The sequence below is a fragment of the Montipora capricornis genome, chromosome 6 (genome assembly GCF_036669925.1).
Source record: "Montipora capricornis isolate CH-2021 chromosome 6, ASM3666992v2, whole genome shotgun sequence".
NCBI lineage: Eukaryota > Metazoa > Cnidaria > Anthozoa > Scleractinia > Acroporidae > Montipora > Montipora capricornis.
The window spans coordinates 69,908,661-69,922,020 of NC_090888.1; the positions used below are offsets into that span (position 1 = coordinate 69,908,661).

A 13,360-nucleotide genomic window follows, 5' to 3' on the forward strand; every position below is an offset into this window, starting at 1 on the left:
GTGTTTTTCCTCACTGAGCCTCTTTAAAGGGGAGAACTCAAACTAGTTTTGGAAAAAGGGTTTTTAAACGACCGGATTGAAGTAAATTTCCTCAAAGAGAAAGTTGATTCAGAAACTGGGAGATCGATCTTGGCTTTGACCTTGGTCATGAGTTATACGATCTGCTTGGCGTTAGTCATGCATCAGTGCAACGGGATATTCTGCATGCAGTTTTCACTTCCTCTGCGTCTGTTGCTATCGCCATTCCTTTTTATCTTCTTTGAGTCGTTCGAAGGATTTTATTTCTCATTGAATCTCCTCAAGGGAAGAACTCAACAAAAGTTTTAAACGTCCAGAGTTTATAAAGGATCGGTAAGTGAATCTCAAGTGGTGTATTTTTTTTTAAATACGAAACTAGTTTTTTTTTTCTAATTGATCTACTAGATATATAAATGTTTACTGTAGTGTTTGCCAACTCATTTTTCTTTCAGATTTGCTGCTATCAAGTTATTCAACCACCGAAATGTTTCTATATCGTCATCTTGTTTGCCTTCTTCTCGCTTTCATGGCTGTAAGTATTTCCAGGCTCTTGCCGGTGTAAAATGGATTTTCAACTTGTTGTATAATAGTATTCTTCTCTGTAGCACTTAAGTTTCAAAGTATCTTTGCGTGGCAAGAATTTCGCAGTTAGTCGACTGAATAAGAAAGGGTGTGCATTTATGGAGCACCCGATTATGATCGCAAGATCACTATGACATCATCCCCGTGCATGAAAAGTAGCTGCATGCATCCAATATTTAATCCTCGCTGTCAGAAGACTCTACAGGGTGTTAAAAAGAAGGAAAAGAGAACTGAGGGACGACTATCTAAAAGATACCTTGCCCTTGACATTGAAGACTATCGCAGTTACGAACTCTGCTTTGGCAGAAACGCCAAAAGGAAAGCCTGAAAGTTTTAGGCCCACTAAATTATAAAGAGGATTCTTATTCGTTAAAGATTGTTGGATTTCTGAAAAAGGAGCAGAAAAGCTATAGGGTACTTGATGATCGTTACGAGGAATTTTTAAATTCCTAAAAAAGAAATTAAATATTTAGGGCCTGTTTATATGAGACGAGCTAGCCCGATTAGGCGGGCTGGCCCGCTTGCCGAGATCTCGGCTACTGCCTACTTTCTTTAGTATAAGTTCGGTTCGTTTATATGAGAAGGCGGGCTGGCCCGCTTGCCGAGATCCCGGTCTGATTTCAAGATTCAAGATTTATTATTATTATTATGCACTATTTCAGAAAATAAATAATGGACATAACAATTAAAAGAAAGAAGGAAACAGACTAGTTGTACTTGAGTGAGAAAAAGTGCTTTCGAGATGGCCACTACCACATGTACAGGAATTAGATGACTGCTGCTGAGATCTCGGCCAGCCGGGCTGAAAAATTCTCATATAAACGGTCCACCCCGGTTTGCCGGGATGAAAAATTCTCATGACGCGTGGGTTGCCTTGAAAACGTAGCCAGATTTGCATAATCACAGGATTATTTTTGCATCTTTCGTTTTAAAATGCATTCCGTACTTGCTAGAGTTAAAATGAACCTTCGCTTCGAACCAAAGCAAGAAAATTCACCAGTTACCCAATGCGTGACTTTGACGGTTACAAGACACGTAAACAAATTTCTGAAATTCATCCGGGTAAATAGGGCTGGAATCGTCTTTGTAAACACTTTAGTCCTTTTACCGGGTCGGGGGCCCGTTTCTCGAAAGTCCCGAAAACTTTTCGGGTCCGAAAACCCATTCGTGAAACTGCCAACCACTTGTTTTGTTTAGCCAGTCTGTTAACATGTTTTCAAGGTAACAAAAAGAAAAATGACTATCAGGTTTGATGACTTAAATCCTCTCCGTTCTTGAGAATCAAAGGGAACTGTGACACCCGAAAATAGCCCGTAAAGTTTCGGGACTTTCGAGAAACGGGCCCCAGCCCGCCTAACCGGGCTGGCTTGCCTCATATAGACAGGCCCTGAAAAATCTTTCACGAAATCCCAAATTCATTTCAATGTAATAGTTGAAACGCGCAAGGTTGCTCTTTCCCCAAAATATGGCGACGTTGCTCATTTTATGGGGCGATAGACTTCTCTATGTCCAAATAACCGGCCGCTTTAATAATTTCCATCTTTTTAATTTTTAATTCATATTTATTGCAATGTCTTTGCAGATTGATGCACTTGACAACGCCACAGTCAATTTGCGCACCAAAAGATCCTTGTCCACTCAAGATCTCGTTCTGGAACTGGCAAGTCTCAATACTTAATCTAATTAAACTTAATTAATGAGCATAGTGTCTCAAGGCAGTATTAATATTCTTAATAATCTGATCAGAGTTAGTGCCAGAGTTAGTGTGGGGAGGGGAGAGCGTCTCGAACGCATCCCTCCCCTCCCCTCCTCCGGCTAATAAAGTGAAGATAAAAAAGATGAAAAAGGAGGGGATTGATCATCGGACTTACCTAGAAAAGAAGCTGGCGCTTAAATAGTTAATTTAATTAACTGACGTGAAAAGCAGTGAGAAAGTAAACTAGACTTCCAGCCTCCCTTTCATTCAAAGGCCGTATCTAAACTTAAAAGCACGACTTTAAAATCATGTTCCTCTCGACGGCGATGATCAAGAATTAAATTGTCTTTTCACGCTTAATATTTCAGTATTATGGAGACACCAGAAAAATCGAATAAACGCTATCTTTTTTAACGTTCTCTGTCGTATTTATGCAGGATACATATAGTGAGGTATCGCTCTGGGCTTATCAGTTTCAATTCTTCTAAACCTAACGCGTACGTCACCGTGGAGGTAACTGTGCGTAGGGAAAACGGTGAATTCGTAGCGGCTATACGCTCTTTTGAATCTTTTTTTTTTTTTTTTGGTTTTCTACCTCAATAATACTAAAAAACAGCGGTTACAAGAATGGTCTACGAGACCATTTGGACGCTAACAGAAGTCCATAATCCAGTTTCGATCTCTTTCATTTGGCCTTGCCCCTCAAGTTTACGGTATTATGGAGTTTAAAGCCCTGGCCAAACGAGAGCGAGAGTTGATGGGAGTTGACACTCACGAGAGCTCTTGAGAGTCGATGAAAGTAAAGGAAAGTTGGCCAAACGAGAGCGAGAGTTGACGAGAGTTTGTCGAGAGTTTCACGCTCAAACAAAAGAGAGAGCCTGGGAATCGAAACACCCTGGAAAAACTTTTCCAACGTAAATATGGCGACTAGCCAGCCGGTATTTCCAGCCTTGGTGTTGTCCTTGGTTCTCGAATCCGACAACATACTTTTTTTCCCTTTTGTTTCCGAGCCCGCTGGAAAAAAACAGTAACTCCTGACCCCAAAACACGAGACAAAACTCTCATGAAAAATTTGAGCAGGTTTAAATTTGATGAGAGTTCTCGAGAGTTGATAAGAGTAGCCCAGAGTGGATGAGAGTTCCTGGCCAAAAGAAAGCAAGAGTTTTAACTCTCGTCAACTCTCGCTCTCGTTTGGCCAGGGCTTAAGAAACTACGACTGCTACGGCGACGAAAACGTCACTTCAAACCACAGGTAACCCAGGCTTACTGTGTGTGCCACATAGGTGAATATAGAGAACATATGAGGCGAAGTCAGTTAGGTCTGAAAATTTGCTAGAAAATGGAAATAAAAATCAATAAAACTTACCATGTGGTGAGCTGTTGTTGTCTTTCATACGTGCACGAAGTTTCGGGAAAAAATGGTCCCCGTTCACCTTCCTTCATAGTATAGTGACAAGGTAGGAGACTGAAGCCAGCGTCGGAACTCCAATCGACCCAAAACAAGCACGTTTTTTTCGCGAAAATCGAATCCAGTCGCTAAATAAACACGTCAGGCTCGTGGAACATGAATTTCTCTAAACCATGAATCCACTGAAGCATCTCCAGGTAGCAACGCAAAGCCACCAGACTCCGTAGGTAGTACTTGTAAGTTAACCTGCTTAAATGGCGGCCAGAAACCGTTGTCCTCGCAAAGTGTCCAATTCAAAATGGCACTCAACTCGGGACGCCTGGTGACGAGTATAATAAGTACCCCTGGAGGGAGGGGAGTCCCAGATTGCTCAGTGAGTTTTGGTTTTAGCAATTTGGGACTCCCCTCCCTCCAGAACTTATTATACTCGTCACCAGGCGTCCCGAGTTGAGTGCCATTTTGAATTTTGAGTTTCTGGCCGCCATTTTAGCAGGTTAACTTACAAGTTCTACGGAGTCTGGCGGCTTCGCGTTGCTACCTGGAGATGCTTCAGTGGATTCATGGTTTAGAGAAATTCATGTTCCACGAGCCTGACGTGTTTATTTAGCGACTGGATTCGATGTTCGTGAAAAAAATCGTGCTTGTTTTGGGTCGATCGGAGTCCCTAAGCTGGCTTCCGTCTCCTACCTTGTCACTATACTATGAAGGAAGGTGAACGGGGACCATTTTCCCCGAAACTTCGTGTACGTATTAAAGACAACAACAGCTCACCACATGGTAAGTTTTATCGATTTTTATTTCCATTTTCTAGCACATTTTTAGACCTAAACTTCGCCTCATATGTTCTCTATATATACCTATGTGGCACACACAGTGAGCCTGGGTTACCTGTGTTCAAACTATAAGTTTGAGCTATCCTAACTATTTCACGATGATTCCATCTTGTTTACGTTGTGCAATATGTGCGGAGTATCCTACAACTGGATAGGAAGTAAAGGAGGAAATGGAAAAATTCACGGTTACAGTAGTTTGTCCACGTTGTCGTCAAAACCTCAAAAATTGGTAATTTCAAGTTGTTGTGTGGGCAAGTGCGGGAGCGAAATGCGTGTCGCACGTGCAGCACGATCACTTTTTCCTGTTTTAACCAATAGTATTACTGCCATTTGGCGTTATCGTTGCCGTAGTCGCCGTCGTTCTTAACCCCTGGCCAAACTATCGAACAAAGTTGGATCCAACATGCAATAAGCTTAAAAAACTAAAAGATCTCAAAATAGGACAGGACATTACAAAATAGATGAACGTGTGATTCAAAGGACCTCTGCTGGCACGACTTCTTAATCGTGTATGCAGAAGCATACGAAACGTCAAGAAGAAGATAGTTTCAAATGATGCGTTTATATCTGATGTTTGTCATCACTGTTTGTGTGATATTTCTGACCAAACTCAGAGATGGCCAAAGAAAAAGAGTATTTACCTTATTTTCCCACCCCCTGACATGACACGTGGTTTGAAATTGCTTCAATGCCACCAGAACAGTTTTTAGTTCGATCGCTTTAATGTTGTTATCGAAAGGCTCAAAAGTCCTCAGGAGGTACAAATGCAAGAAAAGAATCCCACAAAGATGATGTACATTTTACGGTATTTTCTTGGATCTATGGCTGTGATAAACCAATCAACTCAGCGCGTCGATGCTCGTGCGAAATTATTTTTTTAAGCCGTAGTTACAGACTGCTGCGGTGTTTTTTATCATCATTTTAGAGAAAGAAATAACTATTGAAGAGAGCATAATGTTGTTGGTCATTACTTTGTCCTGTTCTTTACTTTGTTAGATGCACAGGATGATTATTGATAAGAAGCAGGACTTGGCCAAAGCAGACAACAGTGTTGGCATTCTCCAGAGAGGTTTGTTTTGCCTTCTACAGGCACTTGAAAGAATTTTTTTTCCGTGTACTTTGCGTGTACTTTGTTCCAAGAAACTACTTTCTGTTTATGCGGGTTGCGGAGTGTGGAAATGCGGGATGTGTGGAAAACGTTGAGTGCACGGTGTTGAAAATGTGGAGTGTGTTGAAAATGAGTAAAAAGAGTATTAAATGTTTACTGTTTAACGATTTAGTGACAGAAATATTCTAAAAAAATTGCACAATTCCTATCCTATCAGTTCTTATCAAGAAAATCTTGATGTTGTCTGTTTAATGTTATTTTTGAATACGAAGCCATGATTGCTTGATTGATTGATTGATTGATTAATTGAGTGGGCTTCTGTTATCATCTGTAATCACCGTTTGATATAATAAAAACAAAAGAACAAGACTCATTGTGACGGGCGGTCGCTTTTTAATCAAAGAATTATACGTTACAAATAGCCATTTATCAATTCTGTGGCATTAGCAAAAGTATTGCAATCCCTCAATTGATAGGATAGGAATTGTGCAATTTTTAATAATATCACTGTCAATAAATCGTTAAACAGTAAACATTTAATACCCTTTGCACTCATTTTCCACATACGACGCATTTCCACACACTCCTCGTTTTCCACACTTCGCATTCTCCACATACTCAACGTTTTCCTCACACTCTGCGTTTTCGACACTCCGCGTTTTCCACACTCCGCATTCCGCACCCCACATAGTCCATCCAACCTTTCCAATATGTTCTTAGTCACTTAACTGTTATGTAAGTAAGTACGTTTTGCGTCGCCATCTTGCTGGGGTCACTTTCGGGCTTAATTGACGCTAAAGCGCCATATAGAGAGCGGCGTTTTAGATTTAAGAAAAAACGGAAATTATGCGAAAAAAATTGAAAATGGTTTTTACAACATTACGGCCACATTGCTTTCCTGTCGCTCTGAACTCTTGCGCTAAAGTCACAAGGTGTTGCCCACAAGATGGCCGCTGCGATTTTGTTTTGTTTTACTTCAAACAATGATGCTTAATCTAGTCTTTTTTGAGATCAATGAATAGTTCAAGTTAATTAATAGTCAGCGTCAGGAGGTCATCTCTTGTCAAGTTGAACGTAAAAAGTGGGCATTTACTACTTGCACAATCCCATAACACACCTCTATTACCCCACAAAACGTTTGCATAACCATTGTTTGCAATTTCTCCTGGGACATCAAAATGCCCCAAGAGAAGTCAAAAACAATCATGCCTATGCAGTTTTTTTTTCTTTTTTTTTTTGGGGGGGGGGGGGGGAAAGAGGTGTATTATGGGATTTGTGCACGTAGTGAATAGAGAAATGTTCTTCAGAAGGTTTGAGATGTCAGTTGTTAACATGAATCAAACCCGCGAATTTGATTGGTCAATTTTCAAAATTAAAGTAGAAACACATAAGAAATGGATGTCGAGATTTCCAAAACTCTTGAAAAACATCTCTTCTGAATATTACGAAATTTCTGAAAGCACCGGACGAGACATTTTTAGCGCCGCAAGGCGCTTTGTTAGCACAGAAGGCGTAAGCTACCTAGGGGGTCTGGGGGCATTCCCCCTTCCCCGGAAACTTTTTTGAAAAAACACTCAGAAACGCTGTTTCCAGTTTTTCTGGAACCCAAGAATCAGTTTCCCAGGCAAGGCTCGAGTTCACTCAGTTCTCTTTAAAAGGTAAGTAAACGAAAGTTATACAGTCAACTCCCTCTTAACGGACACCTCTATAAGACGGACACCTGGTGCTGGTCCCGGCCGTTTCTTAGTCATTTTACTATAACCAAACTCTCTATAAGACGGCCAACGGACAGTTGTGAGGTGCTGAATGTGACCGCAAATTACGATTTAGGGAAGAAAAATTCTTGTATGTGACTCTTTTTAACACCAGACGTTTAATTGACAACTTTTATCTTGTCGCCGGAATAATACAGTACAAGTTAAAATTAAATCAGTCATTGTCCCATTCAAAAAATAACTTGGAGGTGACAACCGAATTGTATTGTAATCTAAAACAGGTATGTTTCGTTCAAGCAAATAACTTAAAACAAACTTTAAACAGACGCGTATTCACTGTGCACAGGTTCAGGATTATTATCTCAAATTTCCTGGGGTCATGCTACGCTGACTCTCTATAAGCCGGACACCTCTCTAAGACTGACAGCTGAGGCCGGTCCCGATGGTGTCCGTCTTAGAGAGAATTGACTGTAATGATAAAAAATAAAATAAACCCTTCAAATGTTGGCATCAAAGTACCGGACATGGAATAGGAAACCTCCAGCCTCAAACGAAAACCCTGGAATACATTTCATAAAGAAAACTGGAAAGGACAACATAGCCAATTGTTAGCTTTCCTTGTTTTTTACAACTCGGATGATACCTAGGAAGTTCTTAACACAAAAAGAACATGCTTTGAGAATGAGATTAATATGCATTAAAACTCAGAAATGTTGCGGTTACATAGGTTTACCAATACTTCGTATAAAAGTGAAGACAATATTCCTGACTGACGAAAACTACTTTACTTTTTAGTGGGGCCATGATCTAATTTAACGTTTTTCTTTTTCTGTCTTTGCTTTCCTGCAGACAGTTGCACCAACATCAAGTCCGTTGGTAAACCTGTGACCCACAACACAAGGGATGGTTATGGAGCATGGATGAAAGACCCACTAGGAATCATGGGAACTGAGACTATATTTGTCATGCCGGATTATCATAACAAAAGGGAACTTGAAGAATATAAAAACATGGACAAGTTTAAAGAAGGATTGGTGCGCAAGAAGTACACACTGCCTTATGCCTGGGATGGAACAGGTGCTGTCGTATATGGACAATATCTCTACTACAACAGGTAAACAACTAGATTGGCCCCTTTGTTTCAGTAATTGTACCTTTTACTTTAATTTTTCCCTTATTTCAATATTAAATAAGCCTGTTATCTTTTAAAACTGAATATTATCTTTGTCTAAAAAGTAAACAATTTAAACTCATGAAACAAAATTAAGTAATGCAGAAAAAACACACTCGATCACGCCAATTATCTTTTCCATCTTGTTTTGTTTTCAAATTGGCTATCCGGATGATAATGTAGCGGTGCCCTTTGAATGCATCTGAGAGATGAGCTGACGAGCAAAAGTCTTAAATCAGCTGAATTGTGAAATGGTAAATCTTTTAATAATTCCCCTTAATATTTTTGGGGAAAAAGAGAAAACGGGGAAAAAGCCTCCCAACCTATTTCAATTTGAAATGCAGCCTGTGATCACCATCTGAAAGGCAATGAATTCGTTATTTATGTCAAACGTCTGTTGGTTTATGGTCACAAGTTTCTCCCCAGAGGAGAGACTTGTGAGGTGACGTTTCGAGCATTATCCCTTTGTTGTCGGCACATAGAGACGACTATCAGCTCACATGAATAGAGCTTAAAACAGGTGAAGATGTCATAAAAACTTTCAAGATATAAGAATGTTTTTAGGCGGTGTTGTTGTTTAGAGAAATGAATTTAAACATTTTTCTTGAGTGGCGAGTGGCTGTGATATATAAGAACACCTGTTTTACCTGTCATGATAGTATAACATGTTCATGGCTGTTAAAGCTATAGTACAAACAGTGCCGTGCCACGAAAAAGCCCATTCTAACACTTGGTGAATGATTTAGCTTTTTGTCTCCACACAAAGAATGGTGTTTTTTTAATCGTATCGGAATCCGCTAATTCTTCCCTTTAATATTCCAGAGAAAGTTCCAACCAAACTGTGAAGTATAATCTGCGCTCAGAGGGAATAGAGGCTTACATAAGCGTCAGCAGTTGCGCACCGAGAAGCAACACGTACGATTCGGGTGGATTGAATGGAATGGATCTGGCAGTGGATGAGCAGGGATTGTGGGTGTTATGTGGATATACCGGCAACAGCGCTAAGAGATTGATGGCCGGTAAAATCAATATAGTGGCAAACAAAATTACCCACTCTTTTTACCCTAATACAGGTGAACCGTCCTTTTTTACGAAATCAATATTGTGCGAATGCGTAAAAAGTTGCGAATTTAACATATGACATGTTTTTCTATCAGTTAGCTGTACGTTTCTCTAAAGCCCTGGCCAAACGGGAAATTTTTGACGATCAAACATCATCAAACATTTTACCGTTTGGCCACCTTGTTTAATGGTGTTTGATGGTGTTCGTTGGAAATTGCGTGATTATATAATGTAACAAAATAATTAGTTGTTGACAGATGCCTTTTGCATAGGAGTCAGTGTAAAAGGAGAGGACAGTTTTTCGAAACGGAAAAAAAGGGGGGGAAGAAATATTGTATGCAAGCGAGTTTGATTTCGTTCTGTTAATAATAAACCAGTTTACAACAGTGTTTGAACTCCATCAAACATTCGATCAAACAACATCACGCATTTCGTTTGTTCTCATGTTTGTTTGGTGATGATTGGTTCGTTTGGCCAGGTATATCAAACATGTCAGTTGACTCGTCAAACAACATCACGCATTTCGTTTGTTCTCATGTTTGTTTGGTGATGATTGGTTCGTTTGGCCAGGTATATCAAACATGTCAGTTGATTCGTCATCTCATTCGTTTGTATCCACAGATACCGCGTTTTGTTTACACGTCAGTTTCAGCTGATTAGAGATCTTTAGCAACGACGATCGTGACGGTAACGAAAACGTCGTTTCAAAATCTAACTTCTCGTTTTTGTAGCTCTTTCGCGATTATTGCAATTTGTTAAACTTAGAAAATGCTGGCGAAATATTCAGGGACTAAATTATTATCAACGGCGTTAATAAAGAAAAGAAAGAACAATTTTAATACCGTCTTGCAATTACGTTCTTGATTAAACCCTAAATTTGATCATTTCATGTTATGTTGCAGAGGACGGCAAATAAATATTCCAAAATGTAGAACGCACTTGCATAGCGATCGTTTTTGCTAATTAGATCTATTCTTTTGTGGTGTTCTCTCGATGATCTCGTTGCCGATGCCGTCCGCGTTGATGAAACAGCCTATTGTAAAAATGGCGAACAAGGAAGGAGATGTTGTGGACGTAGCTGAGCAAAAACAAACTAAAACGAAAACAAGGAAGTGGACTGACAAAGAAATTGATCTTTCAATCGATTATTTGGAAGAACACCCATGCCTGTGAGGCATGTTTTCGAACGACTATCACTTGAAAGACAAACGCGACAAAGCCTACGAGGCGATAAAGGAAGATCTGGACATTCCCATCGCAGATATTAAATATAAGATTGTTGGGCTGAGATCTCAGCTTAGCTGCGAAGTTGCCAAGATGAACCAAAAAAAATCTGGACAAGGAGTCGGGGAAAATTACAAATCCACCTGGATTTATTGGGATAGACTCCAGTTCCTAATGCCCGTGATTAAAGCGGGAAAAAGTCGAGACAGCCTACAAGAACAAGCAGATCCCCAATCCGTGGTAAGCCCAGACACGATACAGCTAGACGAAGATCTCGAAAGTGACCCGGAAAACAAGGAAAGCGATGTAAAAAGCTCAGTAACAAATAAAATCATCCAAGAGAAGAGCTGAACACGAAATCGTCTCAAAGAAGAATGCGGTGCTGGATAGATGCCTACATGTCAAGGAACCTGTGCAGCCTCAAGAGAAAAAGCAGTGTCATTTCTCCATGTACATAGCTGAGAAATTAGCTTATAATCTTTATAAGTATCCCTGATCAGTTTTGCATCATTTGGCGCATGTTGTCCAGTGATTGGGACAGACAAAGGTACAAATGCCTCTCCTCCAAAGCCCATGTGTCACTAACTCTCCACTACTTGACTCGGTGTCCAGGAGTCCAGTGGGGCAGTAGACATTTCTTGATGAGCTCTTTCTGAGGTAATTATGTAGTACTAATGCAGCCATAACCAAGGATTCAGTGGTACTTGGAGGCGATTGCAGGACTGTTTTAAATACTCGCCATCTGTTTACAATTATTCCAAAAAGGTTCTCAGATTTCCTTCTGGCCCGACTGTGTCTATATTTGTAAACTCTCTTTTCTATAGTAAGCCCGTTTTGTGCTTAGGGCTTCATCAAGTTTTTCTTTAGAGCAAAAGCGTCATCACCAAGAAAAACATACGGTAGTTTAGTCACCCCGTAAGACAGGCACTTTGCAGCTGGAGGGAGAGAAACACTACCATCTTCTATTCCCTGGAATAAGGTACACTTGTTCCATACCCTGCCATCTGAAACTCTCCCATTTGTACCCACTTCGGCGTAAATGCATTCATAATCCGGACCAGCAACTGCCATCAAAACGATGGAATTGGTATTCTTGTAATTGCCAACGAGGCGGCCGATCCTCTGGGGTCGGCCGTCAAGTTGGCAAATCATGGAGCCGTACGTGAGTACAGAAGAAAAATCTCATCTCAGCGTAAGGAACCCTTTTTTGACCATATTTGGATGTAAGTAATACTCCATATTTGGGTAGTGACGTCACGTTTTTGCATGTGTCGCTTCCACCGTGTGGTTTGTGTGTTGTTTCAGCGGACGATTCAGCTATTGAGATTGGAGGCGCTTGTAGTTACCTTATGTGTTTGTAAATTGAATTGTAAGCAGAGGCTGATCAAGGAATAGGGTTATACCTACAAATTTCGGACAGAACGAGCGTGTTCGCTTGTCGATTTCGAACCAGCGTGTTCGCTTGCGAACCAGCGTGTTCAATTGTCAATTTCGAACCAGCGTGTTCGCTTGTCAATTTTAAACCAGTGCTTTCTTTCGTCGATTGCCACGTTTTTAAAGACTTCAGATCAAATAATTGAACAAATTACTGTAACACATCTTCTTATAGCACAAAGAATTGTCCTTGAACTCCAGCGTTGCGTAATTAAAACCACTCACAACTTGGGCAAAGCGGAGGTAGACAATATTGCTTGATTATTGGGTTCAATACATTTATTATCTGGTTAATCGCCGTTACAAGCCGACAACTAAATGTTGGGTTCTTTAGCTTAGCAGACATTGCTTTTCAGGGTTCATTCAATGTGAAATACAGTGCTGTTATTATTATTATTGTTATTATAACCTTCATCACCACGTGCGTGAAAGTTCGAGTTGCGCCGATGAAACACATTCCCTACACGGGGCTGCCGAAAGTTTTTGCGACATCAGTGTAATAGTTGAGCTTGTGTTTATACTGATAGTTAACTTTCAGCATACCATTTTGTCATGATTTATGTTCACTCCAGCGTGGTTTTTCTGTCACTTATTTTTTATGGCAGCAGTTGCTCGATAATCAAACCTTCATTTTCTTGTTTTAGAGTAAATTCTCAACCAGAGACAGTGTATACCACTACAAAAGCAATCCACCGTTCTCTGGAAAAAGAGTATAATGTTTTTACGCTAATATTTGGACTCAGACAGAACACTCTCAAAGTGTGTAAATAAAGTGTAATCTATGTAATATCCAAGGGTTCAGTCAAAAACCTTCATACGTTTGTTGTATTTCTTTTTTTGATTGAATCAAAAAATGAAACGAAACTTCATGTGCACATTTATTCAAACAATACTCAAACAACCAGTAAACCTAAGGTAACACTTCAACATCACAAGATATTGCTTCGAACTTAAGTAATACTCCCTCAACATTCCACATCTCAAAAACGTGATGAAAATTATGCCTTCAAGACCAAGACTCTTATCAGAGTTACTTCACACTCTTCCTTTCCTCCTTTCATTTATAGTAAAATAATTTTACCTCTGTGTCAAACTTTCACACATTCCAG

The 13,360-nt window shown here is 40.1% G+C and overlaps 1 protein-coding gene across 1 annotated transcript in view; it reads left to right on the forward strand.

Annotated features, from left to right (window-relative positions):
* The first annotated feature begins 216 nt into the window (after window positions 1–216).
* The window catches only part of LOC138053354 (olfactomedin-like protein 2B), a 17,665-nt gene continuing 4,521 nt past the window's right edge, over window positions 217–13,360 (forward strand). Inside the window, exons 1-6 of the mRNA XM_068900003.1 lie at window positions 217–351; window positions 471–550; window positions 2,183–2,260; window positions 5,534–5,606; window positions 8,210–8,474; window positions 9,354–9,604. Of these exons, the coding sequence (XP_068756104.1) occupies window positions 503–550; window positions 2,183–2,260; window positions 5,534–5,606; window positions 8,210–8,474; window positions 9,354–9,604 (715 nt within the window). The 5' untranslated portion in view covers window positions 217–351; window positions 471–502. The remainder of the gene's footprint in view (window positions 352–470; window positions 551–2,182; window positions 2,261–5,533; window positions 5,607–8,209; window positions 8,475–9,353; window positions 9,605–13,360) is intronic.